Here is a 16,274-nt window from a genome sequence, read left to right as displayed (position 1 = left end):
ATTACTGCACTACCAATTTGGTTAGCTTCCCTAATTTCTCTTAGCATTTCACTGTCCATCTCACCATCTTGACCAGGTGGACGGTAGTATACCCCTATCACTGTAGTCTTCCCTGACACGCAAGGAATTTCTACCCATAAAGATTCAATTTTGTATTTAGTCTCATGCAGGATGTTTATCCTGTTGGACTCTATGCCATCCCGGACATAAAGCGCCACACCTCCTCCCGAGTGCTCCTCTCTGTCATTGCGATATAATTTGTACCCCGGTATAGCACTGTCCCATTGGTTATCCTCTTTCCACCATGTCTCTGAGATGCCAATTAAGTCTATGTCATCATTTACTGCTATACATTCTAATTCTCCCATCTTACTTCTTAGACTTCTGGCATTAGCATACAAACATTTCAAAGTTTGTTTTTTGTTTGTATTTTTATTCTGCTTTTTAACTGATAGGGATAAGTTAGAATTTTTTATCTTAGGTGAGTTTTTAGTTACAGGCACTTGGACTACTTTTCTAATTAATGGAACCTCACTGTCGGGATGCCCTAATTCTAATGCATCATTAGTATCCTTTAAAGATACCTCTCTCCGAACCGTGCGCTGCTGAGCGACTGTCAGCTTTCCCCTTTGTTCTAGTTTAAAAGCTGCTCTATCTCCTTTTTAAAGGTTAGCGCCAGCAGTCTGGTTCCACCCTGGTTAAGGTGGAGCCCATCCCTTCGGAAGAGACTCCCCCTTCCCCAAAAGGTTCCCCAGTTCCTAACAAAACTGAATCCCTCTTCCTTGCACCATCGTCTCATCCACGCATTGAGACTCCGGAGCTCTGCCTGCCTCTGGTGACCTGCGCGTGGAACAGGGAGCATTTCAGAGAATGCTACCCTGGAGGTTCTGGATTTAATCTTTCTACCTATGAGCCTAAATTTGGCTTCCAGAACCTCCCTCCCACATTTTCCTATGTCGTTGGTGCCCACGTGTACCACGACAGCCGGCTCCTCCCCAGCACTGTCTAAAATCCTATCTAGGTGACGCGTGAGGTCCGCCACCTTCGCACCAGGTAGGCATGTTACCAGGCGATCCTCACGCCCACCAGCCACCCAGCTGGTGGGCGTGATGGACCCTTGCCATACTGGGTCAGACCCTTGGTCTGACCCAGTATGGTATGATCTTATGTTCTTCTCCAGGCTGTTCATTTCTCCCTCCCCTCATCTCTTATTCTTCCCTTTTTTCCTTCCTGTTCTGCTCTATCCTGTATTCCCATTTCTGTTCAGCCTATCCTTTTTCATCCTGAACAGTATCTCTCTCATTAAGAACATAAGAACATGCCATACTGGGTCAGACCAAGGGTCCATCAAGCCCAGCATCCTGCCTCCAACAGTGGCCAATCCAGGCCACAAGAACCTGGCAAGTACCCAAAAACCAAGTCTATTCCATGTTACCATTGCTAGTAATAGCAGTGGTTATTATCCAAGTCAATTAATAGCAGGTAATGGACTTCTCCTCCAAGAACTTATCCAATCCTTTTTTTAAATACAGCTATACTAACTGCACTAACCACATCTTCTGGCATCAAATTCCAGAGTTTAATTGTGTGTTGAGTGTCCAGTTTCTTTTGTAATGTTTCCTCTTTCCCTTTCATCTTCTCCTTCATTCACCTTTCCAACCAGTTTTTCTGTACTTCTTCCCCCCAGTCTTGCACTGTTGGTCATCTTCTCCTCACGTCCAGTCATACATTGTGTTAGTTTCCATCTTCACATTTCCTGCAGTTGCCCCCCCCCCATTAGCTTCTTTTCCCTTCCCTGCAGTCCTACTTCTCTATAGTGTCACCAGCTTGTCTTTTTTTGTTGGCTCCTGTTGTTCATTACCTTCCTTCCATTACAGCCAGTACTACCTGGCTTTTTTTCATGTCAACAATAGGGCATTGAAAGAATTTGACAGAGACGAGTGGCTATGGGAGACTGACAATGGCTAGGTTATTTGTTTTATTTTTTTACAAAAATTTATAACTTGCTGATCCACAAATTTCTGCAAGAGACAAGCAAACATACATAATAGCAACTCAATATAAAACAGAACATCACAGGAAAACATTTTGCTTATTGCTGCACCCACTCAGAAAAGAGCCCCAGCAAACCATTCCCTCCACCCAACCCAAGATAAGCCAGAGACTGCAGCAGTGGTTGGAAGGATGTTTAGAGGTTTGGGATGGAAGGCGAAAGCAGCCAGAGGCGGCGGTTGTTGCAATGATGAAAGAAACTAGACAGGAAGAAGCAAGACCAAAGATTGAAGGCAACAAAGAGTCAACAGGATGGTGAGGCTACTGTAGCATGGTGATAACTGTCAGAGATATTACAGCAGCCACAGAAGCATTACCTGACCAATAGAAAATTGGATGAGTGGGCTGTTGTCTGCAGTAGCAGAAACTAAATTTGAAGAAAGAGGGGTGCCAAGTGCTGAAAGTATCTAGACATAGGTTGGGGAATTTGAGATTAGGATAAATGCTGTACTGCCAAAGTAGTAGGTAAAAAGAGCAAGGTAGCTAGTTTGCCCTGATTCTGGAGCAGAAAGTAAATTATGTAGCAGTAGCCATTGAATCAAGGCAAACTGGGATTCCGCATGATATCTAATAATCTTTTTTTTTTTAATGATCTCATAAGATTTCCTATAATTCCTAGGCTTCCAGCCCAGGTGAACCTATTTTAATCCTATTATGACTGCATATTTAATTATTTATTTTAGCACATTTATAACCCATGAGTCTAAAAAAATTGTTCCCTGAAAAGTAGTGTGAGTGGCTGTTCAATATTAAAAATTGTTTTTTTTTTGTTTTCCTTTTTGGAAGAAGTTATCCTTGAGTAGAAATCAAATTTGGCTCTTTTTTTTTTGTGTGTCACTGAAAAGTAGCACATGACACTAATAAAACATAAAATGACATAAAATAGAATCAGTTGCATCATAACATAAAATATGAAACAAAACAAGAGTGCATCACAAAGGGATAAATAAAGCACAAAGAAACATGTATTCTCTAATAATGTTCTAAAAGCCTGATAGAAAAAATGCATTTCAACTTTCTTCCTAAAGATTAAATTATCTTGAAAATGGAGATCTAGAGGCAGAGCATCCCATAAAGTAGGGCCGGCAATGGAAAAAACTTGTGCAGCCCTCAACCTGGTTAGCTTTTGGATACGGGGTCACCCTGGAAGGGTCACAGCGCCATTGCAAAGCCCCATGATGACCCCGGGTTCCTGCACAGAAGGGAAAGAATGTCTTTTCAAGGCTCTTCTGCTCTTACTACTCATTACACTGAAGCACAGGTAGTTGTTCAAAAAATAAAGTCTTTACTGGTGTTGTTGAGCAGGTTAACAAAAGTCTAAAAACAACACACAAATAATAAATATAGAGTCCCTTTACAAAAGATTCCACAAACTTCCAGTTAGCTCACAGGTTTAGGGGCCCTCCTTTCCTGGGAACCCTCCAATACCTGTTAAATAGGCAGATAATGTTTTCTTCACTCAATTCTGATCTCTTTTATGAGTTTCTAGTAGAAAACTCTTCCTTGTCTAGAACTTTCTCAAGTTTCTTTTTCCACAAGTAGGGCATCTTCTTTTCCTTCCAGAACTCCCCAATGCTAACCACACTTCTCAGGTTACAAGTTCCTTAACTATTTTCTGGGGTAACTGAGGTATTCTTCCTAACCTTTTATCCCAATCTTCTCTGTGCAGCAAAGTCTGTGCACCTCTCTTTTTGGTTGTAGCCTCTTCCCTGGTCCAGACTATCACTCTTCTCCAGAAATCCTCTTCTGGCAGAATTTCTTTCCCCAAGCATACCCTGTGGAGGAACACAGGCCTAATGGTACCAGTCTGTGAAGAGATGGCTACCACTTTCAGACTTCAAATCCTGAAGTCGCTTACATCACTCCTTTGTGCTTCCTCACTCACTCTGCATCAAAGGATGCAGAAACTTTAATTGACTTCCATAACCCTTTCAATGGGGCATGGTACTTCACTAACCTATCTATGGGTAGACACCTGACAAAGGGGAAGGGTCTCTTGAGACTTCTGACTCAAACTGCTGGCATAACAGGCAAGATGAGGTCACTGATGCCATAAAGGTAAAAGGACAACAACTGCTAATAAGGGGCAAATTTTGGCACCCCTTACACATGGGACTGAGTAATATTCAAATGAGTGTGGCTCTTTTCCCCCCTGTGCAGGAAGCCTGGGACATCATGGGGCTTTTCAATGGCACTGGTAGCCCCTGTCACATGGTAAGGGAAAAGGCCACCAGTGCCATTTTCTTTACTGGCAGTCGATGGCCTGGGAGTGGGAGATCACTCCCAGGCCCCTTGCTGGATGACCAGGGACTTTGAGTGAGTCTTGAGGTGGTTGGGAGGGTGGGGGGGTGCTTTATATTTAATGAAATTGGAAAGGTTGGGGCAGGTTTTGGGGTATTTATATTTTTAACAACAACAAAAATTCTGATCTGAGGGTGGATGAGAATGGCCTACCCACAATCCGAAAACAAAATGGGCACGAAAAAAAAAAATATGCACACCTCTACTGATTATAGCAGGAAGACTCCTTTGTTAACCCAAGAGGCAAAAAGCATAAGAGATAACTCGAGCACCTAAATGTATCTGAATTTAAAACAATATGGATTATGTATGTAAGGGTTTTTTTTATTTGTTTGTTTTTTTAATAAAGTGACATTTTTCTGGTATTTATTTATTTTAAAACATTTATTACCAACCCTTCCTATGTTCAGAGTGGGGTACAATATAAACATGCACAGTCAAATGAAAAGGAAAGGACAGGACAATACAACATTTTTTTTTGTAAGAGAAAGGGATAACATAACTCTTCAGAAGGGGAAGAAACAAATAAGCACCTATGGGAAACATTCTTTTGAGAAAGGGGCCAGAGGTGAGGACAGTAGTCAGCTAAGTAGTACCATCTGAGGAGGGGCAAGTTGGGGGAAGTCCATTAATATTTAGGTTCGGGAACGCTTTCTTGAGGAAAGTTTTTAGGGCTTTTTAAAAGAATGTTCTTTCTCAGAGACATCTTATTCCTTAGGTAGGCAGTTCCATAGGCGTAGTCCTGTGGAGAAGAAGGCACATTCTCTGGTTTCCTGAAGGTGGGTGAGCTTTGAAGGTGAAACATCTAATAGCATTAAGCTAGACAATCTGAGTGGTCGGAAGGGTGTGGATTTTTATTGTTGAGGAGATCCATGGGGAGTGTAAATTGTGAATCAAGGAGTGTATTGTACTTGGTAAGAGATAAGGACCCAGTGTAGAACGTTTAGTACAGGAGAAATGTCATCACGCATGGGCGTGCTTGTAAAAGGTCTTGCTGCTGAGTTTTATATGATCTGTAGAGGACAGGTTGTGTATAAAGGTAGACCTGTCAGGAGGGAGTTACAGTAGTCTATCCAGGAGAATAGCAGGGATTTAAGAACTGTCCTGAAGTCAGAGTGTTCAAGAAGGGGCTTAAGGTGGCGGAGCAAGTGTAGTTTGAAGAAGGAGGCATTGGTAATAGTTCTTATGTGGTTGCACATGGAGAGAGAGGGATCAATTGTGACTCCCAGATTTCATACACTTTGGGAGATGGAGATGGAATGGGAATCAAAAGAGAAATGGCTGGGAGTGTCAATGACAGGATGGCGTGGTAGAATAATGATTTCCGTTTTAGATATGTTGAGACATTTTGGGATGGTGGTGAGACAATGGGTGAGGAAATATTCTGCAAGGGCCCATGTTTCCTTCAGAGGATAGAAGAATTTTATATTGTCTGCATAAATTTTATAGTGAACTCCAAGGTCCTCAAGGGTGCAGCATAATGGAGTTAGGTAAAGGTTAAATAAAGCAGCAGAAAGAGCAGAACCTTGGGGCACCCCAGAGCTCATAGATGTCAAGGAGGAAGTAAAAGAATCAATTCTGAGTTGTTCGGTCATGTTGTTGAGGTATGAGGAGAACCAGGACAGCACAGAGCCAATTATGCCAAAGGAGTACGGTCTTGAGAGTAGGATGGAGAGATTGACAGTGTCAAATGCAACAGAGATGTCGAGTACACATAGAATGAATGCTGAGCCTTGATCAAAACCCCATCTTACGGCATCCAAGCTGGAGAGCAGCAGTAATTGAGTGCTGTGGTGCTTCCTGAACGCAAACTGATATTGGTTGAAGATATTATTAGTATTAATGAAGTTTCAGAGTTTATTTGTTTGTTTGGTGGAGAACTGCTGTTTCTAATTCCTTGGGCCATGAAAGATAGGGAGGAGATCGAGCAGTAGTTGGAGATGATGGCAGGATCAGCTGAAGGTAATATTTTTGTTTAATTTTGACATTGTTTGTATTGCAGATCAGAGATATACCTGCAAAACCATCATCAAGGCCTCATTCACAATACCCTTCAGGGAACAATGCATCTGAAGGTAAGTAAAAGTTCTGGTATAATTTAAAGATATAAGGAAACACAAGCTATGGTACTGACATGCTGCATAGTACTGCATCCATTATTCTTTTGTGAAATGTAAGTAATGTAGGCAATCTAGTGTTTCTTCTTAGGAGCAAATAGGGACTTTAGTCTGTTTCATTTTATACCTGATGTTTTGCAAATATTCCAAAACTTGTGAAAATGCTATAGACAACCTATTCTGTGAATTATTTTAACTGAGATATGGGACTTTCTGATGTGTATCCAAAATCCCTAGACAGTATTATAGTAAATAAAATACATTTTTTAAAAAATAAAGGATATGTCCCATTTTATTCTTATAGATACTTTGTTGGAAATACGTCAACGTACTCTGTAAGGTTGCATCTGGATTTGAACATGATTGGGAAAGCATCAAATGAATATGCTAAATGTATTCACTTCTGCATGGTTATATTGATCTGGCTATATAATAATGGACAAAAAAATGTAAAATAATGTTGGTAAAAAAATCAAAAAAGAGCCAGAAAATTCCCACGTTATACAAAATGTCACAAAAAAAGGGAAAGTCAATGTAGATTCACAGCTAATTTCCCCAACCAGTTGCATTCACTTTTTAATATATTTTTTAATTTATTTTATTTAAATATAGAAAAATATAATATAGTTTATCAAGTACCACGTCAGCAAGCCTGTCAGCGTGTACTCTTATTCAATAAACATACACACGGTTAATGCGGCTCCAACATTGCTCTATGCTTCAACGGCAAGAGGAAATATGGAAAAAAGGATTTACATTCACAAAAAAGCGGGGGAGTAGCTTGCTTATTGTGGCGGCTACTACCCCAAACCAAATAAGCCTGATACTTCACTTTCAATGCATATCCAGCATAGCTCTCTGCTTCAACAGCAGGAGGGAATGAAGAAAAGAGGATTTATATTCAGACAACAACCAACAAGGACTGAATTGCCCAGGCTGGGTAAATAAATAAGCATGGGAGTAGCTTGTTTATTGCAGCAGTTACTACCCCTAACCAATTAAGCTAGATACTTCGCTTAGATGCAGCTCCAGCACTGATCTCTACATCAATGGCAGGGGTGGAAGGTAAATAGAACCAAAAAGTTACTAATAAGGGCCAAGAGTAACAGATAAGTATGAGAAAAAAATAAGTGTGAAAGCTTGCTGGGCAGACTGGATGGGTCGTTTGGTCTTCTTCTGCCGTCATTTCAATGTTTCTATATATGTTAAGAGACTGCCCAGTCTATTCAATCATTTGCGGTATATTTTCAGAATTAAAATTGCCTCCTTACAAAAATATCTTTAACTCAAGAATCACTTAGAAAATATTTTTTATCATTCTCCACAAGGATAATTCTTAGAAATGTAAATATCCAGAAACATTCATCTCAATAGGCTCGACAACAACCGAGGTTTCGCGGTTTACGCTTCATCAGAAGCCTTAATAATTTTGGTACCAGTAGTGTGCACTTAAAAAAATGTTTGCCAGGCTTCCAAAGTTTTACTGTGTACCCATAAACCTGTAACCAAATTTTAAAAAGGAAACTCACCACAGTGTTTCCTTTTGTAGTTCGAGGACCAGTGGCACTGCAGGTACTTCCATACCAGTAGTGTTGGAAAGCACACACAAGGATTTCAAACTGAAATCCCAACATGTTCCTTGCTAGCCATACTCTCCTCCCAAACCAGCCCCTTTGGCAGTACAGGTGAAAGTTTAAAAATGTGTATACTTTAACAGAAAGGAGGGCAATGTTCAGCTCCCAAATTTACCTGGGTCCTTGCTTAATTATTCAGATAAAATCTTTTACAGAGTAACATAGTAAATGATATCAGATAAAGTTCAACTGGTCCATCCAGTCTGCTTAACAAAGTGTTCAGGGTTGTAACTGCAGCTCTGTGCAGGTTACCCCTTCACCTTGTTTAGGGTTGTAACTGCTACTCCGTACAGATAGTTTCCTCCCAAAAATGAAGTTTTAAACATATAGTAAATGTGATATAGATGATATATAAAAATATAATATAGAAGAAATGCTCAAATAAATTATTTGTTTCAAGATGGCAACCAAGTCAATCAAAAACAAAAATGAAATGTTCTTTCTGGATCCAGAAGATTTCTGAACCACAAGTGCAGATAAGTGTGTTTGTCCTTGTGTGTGTGTGTGTGTGTGTATGTGTGTGGGGAAGGGGGGGGGGAGAATCTCTCCCATCTTCCTAATTACTAATATCATTTAAGAAATCCTGATCAATAGATCAGTAGGAAATAAATAAAAATAGCTATTTCAAAGGTGCTGCCTGCCTGTTTTAACTTCACATTGTATTGTAAACACTAAGGGTAATCTTTTAGATACAACTCTCTATGTCACTGTCATAAACTCAACCATAAATTTAGAGAGACAACATATTTAGCCTATATAATATTTATTGAAAATATCCACATATATACCTACATAGACATTTAAAACTAAGCTAGCACACTCACACATTCATACAACCCAATTAAAATAACAAATGTTCATTCGAGATGTTAGATTGAAATTAACATATCTTATTTTTTACAATAAAGACATTTGTTTAACTGAAAACTGAATATTTAACAGTACAGAATGTAAACCTTCTAAAATGACAAATCACAATTATGACCACATATCTTTTTCTTTAATTTCATATATAATTCACAATCCATGTGTCATTATAAATTATCACTGTAGTATATTCATTGGTCAGCACAATGTATCCAGTGTATCCACATTCATTTAGTCAAGATCATATGCTGAATACTGATAATACTGAATATTTTTAAAAGCAAAACTATGACTGAAGATGAACAGTTCATAACATATATTGACACAAGTTTAAACTAGATGAGGTGGTTGCGGAAGAAGCTCATTGAATCAGGCTTTCCCAAAAAATTGATGCAATATCTAGAAAGCTGTACATACTAATGTTTATAGTCTGGGTAATAAAATCCCAGGCTTGAAGTTCCTAGTGGCAGAGGAAAGTGTTGCTGTCACAGACATATGGTACATTAAGAGCCATGATTGGGTTATATCCATGCCAAGTTCTAATTTGTTCAGGAAAGATAAGGTAGGCAGAAATGTGGTATTTATGTTAAGAATGATAGTGTTTTATATTAAGAATAACATAATACAAGTAACATGAATAGAGTCTGGGGTTGAGAAACTGTGGGTTATCTTAAAGAAGGGAAATAGTACTTTCTTTACATAAGTGTGATAAAGACATCCAGCAGAAGCAGAAAATGTTTATTTCAGCATTTAACTAGTGTTTATAATCAGAGTGCCTCAGAAGACATTAATACCAATATAGATCACACACAAGTAGTAAAAATTAGTGAGTTTAAATGATTAATTAATGAGTTATCAAAAGCAAACTTGAAAATATGGGTTTTGAACCTGGATTTAAACAATGTGGGGGATCCTAGGTGTCAAAAGAGAACTTGTTCCATAGATGAGATGTGAGAACATCTGAAATTGAGAAGTCTGCTTGATGTGAAGAATATACATTTTATTTAACACTTTTCTATACCGACCTTCATAGTTAAAAACCATATCGGATCGGTTTACATCGAACATGGTAATAACTGGAGTGACAACTAGAATAAATAAGCAAATGAAGTGGAAGAGACCAAAGTTACATTAAAACAAGGGGTAAGAACTTGGAAGCTTAATCAGCTGGAAAGTGAGGTTAAAGCGGCGGTAAGAATATAATATAATACAGTAGAGAGAAAAAAAAACAGATTAAATCATCATGTGCTTTGAAGTATCAGAGTCCATCGTTCAGTCAGTGGATAGGTCCATCGTTCAGGTAGAGAATAAGGACAGACTAATGTGTATCTGGGGGATCTGAGAAGGCTTGGCGGAAAAGCCACGTTTTGAGTTTTTTTCTGAATGTTAAGAGACAGGGTTCCAGTCTGAGGTCTGATGGGATGTTATTCCAGATAGATGGGCCTGCTGTAGAAAAAGCTCGGTCTTTGGTCAAAATGAGGAGTGTGGCTTTAGTTGGGGGAAATTGCAGCGTACCTTTGTGAATTTCTCTAGTTGGTCTCTTGGAGGCATGGAGTTTGAAGGGTATTTCGAGGTTGAGTTTATATTTACATTTATATTTACATTTATATTTACATTTCATTTATTTATTCCTCGCTGTCTCCAGAAACAGACAAAGCGAGTTACAATAAAAACATACTTAAAATCAAGCAGACATAAAAATAAATACGTGAACAACTGACGCTAGCTATCAGATGGACAAGGCATTCATAATGAGAGCTTTAATCTTTGGTGGCAAATACTTTACAAAATAGATAAGCTTTTAACATCTTTTTAAACTGAGCTGTATCAGAGGACAGATGCAATGATTCAGGAAGGTCATTCTAAGCTATAGGACCAACTAAGACATTGTCACATACCTCTATTTGATGGACAAGTTTAAGTGATGGAATTTCTAATAATCCTGTTTACTGACCTGATCACTTAGACAGCTTGTATATTCTCAAAATCAAATTTAGCAAGATGGGCTTAATCTTATAGATTCATTTTTTTTTAATTAGTGACAGGATTTTCAATTTCATGCACAGATATATATGTGGCCAATGTAGGTCAGTTAACACAGGAGCAAATGATTACAAATTGATGTACCAGTTAGGAGTTGGGTGATGCTATTCTGAACAATTCATAAAGGTCTTAAAGTACAAGCTGGCACTGGTCCTGGTGCCAGTCACCGATTGCCATCGTGGGTCCAAGGAAGCTCTTGCCACCCTTCCTTAATCCCAGTTGGTGTTGGCATCAGCAGTGTTCAAAGAGGAGCAGGAGCATTGAGTCCAGCTGGCAGTGGAGCAGGCACCACAGGCCTTTGGTCCATCATCCATCAAGGGTACCAATTGAATCTTTCGGATGTCCCGCCAAATTGCCCTTCATACCCATACTGTGAGCCAGTAGCGCATCAGGAGGTACTTTCACTGGAGCTTTCCTCCCTCTTAACAGCCAGAGCAGTGGAGCCCATTCCACCAGGGCAAAGAGGGCAGGGATTCTACTCCAGGTACTTCCTAATTCCAAAGAAAACAGGAGGACTCTGTCCCATCCTAGACCTGAAAGAAAAGTTCAAGATGGTTTCCCTGGGCACCTTGATCCCCTTTTGCTAAAAGGGGACTGGCTATGCTCCCTTGACCTAAAGGACACATGCACCTATATTGATATCTTCCCCAGCCACAGGAAGTATTTCCGATTCGTGGTGGGAAAATAGCACTATCAGAACTGGGTGTTGCCGTTTGGGTCGTGTCCACCCCATGGGTCTTCACAAAATGCCTGCCCATAGTGGCAGCGCACCTGTGCAGACTGGGAGTGCATGTCTTCCCGTATCTGGATGATTGGCTGGTCAAAAGCATATCTCAGGCAGGAGCCGTCAGGTCCATGCACTTGCCCATTTGGGTGTTGGAGTCACTAGCGTTCATCTTCAACTACCCAAAATGCCATCTCAGCCTGTCACCTCAATTGGATTTCATAGGAGCCCTGCTAGACATGGCTCAGGCCTAGCTTTTTTGCCTCGCCAGAGGGCCATCACCTTGATGACCATTGCGGCAGAGGTTCAAAAGAGCCAACAGGTGTCAGCCTGGCACATGTTGAGGCTGTTGGGCCACATGGTCACAACCGTCCTTGTCACTCCCTTGGCACGCTTATACATGCGCAGAGCCCAATGGATCCTGAAGTCACAGTGGTGCCAAACCACTCAGAATCTCCAGCATTTCATCCGAGTCACCCCATCTCTCAGGGACTCATTGTCCTGGTGGCAGGTACTTTCCAATTTGGAGCAGACGATCTCCTTCGGAGTCTCCCTACTCAAATTGTGCTAAGCATAGATACATCTACCCTGGGGTGGGGAGCTCATGTGAATAGGCTCGTCATCCAGGGTCTGTGGTTCGCTCAGGACCATTCTTATCAAATCAACTTCCTGGAGCTCAGGGCTATCAGGTATACGCTTTGGGCTTGCAGAGAAGGGCTGTCCAACAAAGTTGCCCTGATCCAGACTGACAACCAAGTAGCCATGTGATATGTCAACAAGCAGGGAGGCATGGGATTGTACTTCCTGTGTCAGGGAGCAGTCCAGATCTGGTCATGGACCCTGTCCCATGGGATGGTGCTCAGAGCCATGTACCTGGCCAGGACGGAGAACGTGAGAGCGGACAGGCTGAGTCCAGCCTTCAGACCCCACAAGTGGGCCCTGGGCCAAGAGGTAGCAAATTGGATATTCCACCTCTGGGGGAGCCTGGACATAGATCTGTTCGCATTGCCCTGCAGCAGGTAGTTGCCTTGGTTGTTCTCCCTGTCCAAATCGGATGGCAAGCCAGCCTCGGACACCTTGCCTGTCATTGGGGCAAGGGTATTCTGTATGCATAATCGTCTGATTACCTTAGTGGCAAAGACTTTCTTGAAGCTTCATGAGGACAGGGGGACTATGATCCTCATAGCCCCTCATTGGCCGAGACAGATCTGGTTTCCACTCCTGTGGGAGTTGTCCATCTGAAAACTGATCAGTCTGGGGACTTACCCAGATCACATCACGCAAAGTCAGGACAGGCTGTGGTATCCCAACTTCCAAGCCCTTTTGCTCACAGCATGGATGTTGAAAGGTTAATCCTGCAGCCACTTGATCTTCTAGAGGATATGTGTCAGATCCTGGTGGCTTCTAGAAAGCCTTCTACTAGACTGAAGTGGAGGAGATTTTCTATGTGGTGTGACATAAAAACTGCTTGCTTACCTTCCACACTTATTGGAGACTGGCTTAAAAACCAACTCCATTAGAGTTCATCTTAGTGCAGTTGGTGCATACCACCACAGTGTACCTGGTACACCATCTCTGTACAGCCTATAGTTGTACATTTTATGCAGGGCCCGCTTCAATTGAAGCCTCCTCTAAAACCTCCTGCTGTGACTTGGGACCTTAAAGTGGTGTTAGCTCAGCTAATAAAAGCTCCTTTTGAGCCGCTGAACACCTGTGACCTGAAGTACCTGACCTGGAAGGTCATATTTTTGGTGGTGGTCACTTCAGCACATAGGGTCTGCGAACTCCAGGACTTATCTATCTTATACTAAGTTTTATCATGACAGGGTGGTCTTGCATATGCACCCTAATTTCCTGCCTAAGGTGGTAACTGTTTTCCATCTTAACCAGTCAATCGCCCTGCCCGTTTTCTTTCCCATGCCCCATTTACACCAAGGCAAACACACACTACACAATTTGGACTGCAAGAGAGCCTTAGCCTCCTGTCTGGAGTGGACAGAAGACCATAGGCAGTCCACCCAACTTTTTGTTTCTTTTGTTAAGAATAGGTTGCTTTTGCCAGGCACTATCTAGTTGGCTAGCAGACTGCATCTCCTTCTATTATGCCCAGGCAGGACTGCGTCTTGGGGGTCATGTCAAGGTTCATTCTGTCAGAGCCATGGCAGCATCAGTGACCCACTTATAATTAGTTCCCATGGAGGAGATCTGCAAGGCTGCAACATGGAGTTCTCTCCATGCATTCACATCACATTACTGTCTAGCTAGGGATAGCCAACATGACAGTAGATTCAGCCAGTCTGTCCTCTGGAACCTGCTTGAGGTGTAGAACCCAACTCTCCCAACCTAGGACCCATGGTTTGGGTTCAGGCTGTCGCCCTCTCTGTTACCAAAAGCATTGGTAGTGTTGTGCCACACACCTGGTTAGCTGTCTGTTGGTCCACTTTTTGTGTTCGGGAGCAGCCTATAGCTAGGGATTCACAAGTGTGAGGACTACCGTATTGCTTGTCCTTGGAGAAACCAGAATTCCTTACCTATAATAGGTGTTATCCAAGGACAGCAGGATATTAGTCCTCACAAAACCTGCCCGCCACCCCACGAAGTTGGGTTTCTCCTATTTTTTATTTTTATTGTAGTTATATGTTATGAGATTGAAGCGGGGACCCCTGTGTGGACTCATGGTATAGGGCATGCTGGACATGCTCAGTGGGGTAGATTTTTAAAAACGGCGCGTTCGCGTACTTTTGTTCGCGCTCCAGGTGCAAACAAAAGTACACAGGATTTTAGTAGATACGCGCGTAGCCGCTAAAATCCAGGATCGGCGCGCGCAAGGCTGCCGATTTTATGCAGCCGGCGCGCGCCGAGCCGCGCAGCCTGCCTCCATTCCCTCCGAGGCTGCTCCGAAATCAGAGCGGCCTCGGAGGGAACCCTCTTTTGCCCTCCCCTCACCTTCCCCTCCCTTCCTCTACCTAACCCACCCCCTCGGCCCTATCTAAACCCCCCCTACCTTTGTCCGCAGATTTACGCCTCCCGGAGGGAGAAGTAAATCCGCGCGCGCCAGTGGGCCGCTGGCGCACCGAGACGCAACCCGGGGGCAGTTCCAGAGGGCGCGGCCATGCCCCCGGACCGCCCCGGGCAGAAACCACGCCCCCGAAACGCCCCCGAAATGCCCCCGAAACGCCGCGTCCCGCCCCCGACAAAAAACCCCGGGACTTACGCGAGTCCCGGGGCTCTGTGCGCGCCGGCAGGCCTATGGAAAATAGGCGCGCCGGCGTGCGAGCAGGGCTTTTAAAATCTGCCCCAGTGTGCCTAGTCAAAGTTCTAGAAACTTTGGCATAAGTTTTCTGTATCGGGTTCTATCTGATGATGTCAGCCATGTGTGAGGGCTAACATCCTGCGGTCCTCTGAGAGCACCTATTACAGGTAAGCAACTTTGCTTTCCCTTCCTAATAATTCCTAGCATTCCATTTCCTTTTTTAACTGCAACAGCACACTGAGCTAGTGATTTCAATGTATTATCCACTATGATGCCTAGATCTTTTTCTTGGGTGGTAACTCCTAATATGGAACTTACCTTCATGTAACTACAGCATGGGTTATTTTTCCCTATATGCATCACCTTGCCCTTGTCCACATTAAATTTCATCTGCCATTTGGACGCCCAATCTTCCAGACTTTGAAGGTCATCATACTCTTGCTCTGCTCCTGTATCTAGAAGACTTCATTATCTTCAGCTTCTACATTTATGGCCGGATTTTAAAAGGCCTGCATGTGTAAAACCAGGGGTTTACGCACACAAGTGCCGAGCCTCTTTCCTGCAGCTTGACTGAATGCAGACCCACTTGTTCTTCCGACATCTGAGAGCGTTTATTTATGTCCGCCACTGCAGATATTAAGGATGTAATCGATTGCTCTAAGGACATTAATGCCATCCACAAAGAGTCCAATGTTATCGCTGTAGGTTTTGAAATTATTTTCCCTGTGACACCACTCGCCACGCTTATACCTTTCCTGTGTTCGGATTGTTTGACGAGTTTCATATCTTTTTCCAGCAATGACAACTTTCCTTCTTTTTGAATAATAAGCTTTCTTCTCTTTAAAGTTCTTCTCCTATAGCCGAAAGAAGAACGCAAGAAATCCAGAAATGAGTCTGTTCATTAATTAAATTGGCTCTCCTTTGATATGCTTGTCATTTCCTTTATGTTCAATAATTTTTTCTTTTTCCTGATGTTGTGCTCTTGGGTCTCTGATATTGTGGACATGGATTTTTGAGACTTTATTTTTTTTTCTTATTTGTATTTTTTTTTTTTTTAATCATTTCTATATACTACTTACTTTTATATGTCTCATAGGGCTTCATTTTCTAAAGTATCGCAGGCCTGCAGTACTTTAGAAAACTGCGGTAATGAGGGGCGGGGAGCCGACACGGGGGGGGGGGGGGGGGGGGCGGTCTGCGCCGTCCTCGCAGAGTCGGCCCCGGTGACGCCCCGACTCCTCCTCTTCCGGGGCCGACTCCACCCCGATGTAGGTAGCGCAGGC

The 16,274-nt window shown here is 42.4% G+C and overlaps 1 protein-coding gene across 1 annotated transcript in view; it reads left to right on the top strand.

The window, feature by feature from the left end:
* SH3YL1 (SH3 and SYLF domain containing 1) overlaps positions 1 to 16,274 on the top strand; it is a 223,298-nt gene that overhangs the window by 187,794 nt on the left and 19,230 nt on the right. The window contains exon 8 of the mRNA XM_029595777.1: positions 6,356 to 6,428. Within this exon, the coding sequence (XP_029451637.1) occupies positions 6,356 to 6,428 (73 nt within the window). The remainder of the gene's footprint in view (positions 1 to 6,355; positions 6,429 to 16,274) is intronic.

The sequence above is a fragment of the Rhinatrema bivittatum genome, chromosome 3 (assembly GCF_901001135.1).
Source record: "Rhinatrema bivittatum chromosome 3, aRhiBiv1.1, whole genome shotgun sequence".
NCBI classification, from domain to species: Eukaryota; Metazoa; Chordata; class Amphibia; order Gymnophiona; family Rhinatrematidae; genus Rhinatrema; species Rhinatrema bivittatum.
The sequence above is the reverse complement of the archived record's forward strand: the minus strand, read 5'-3'. Positions and strand labels throughout refer to the sequence as shown.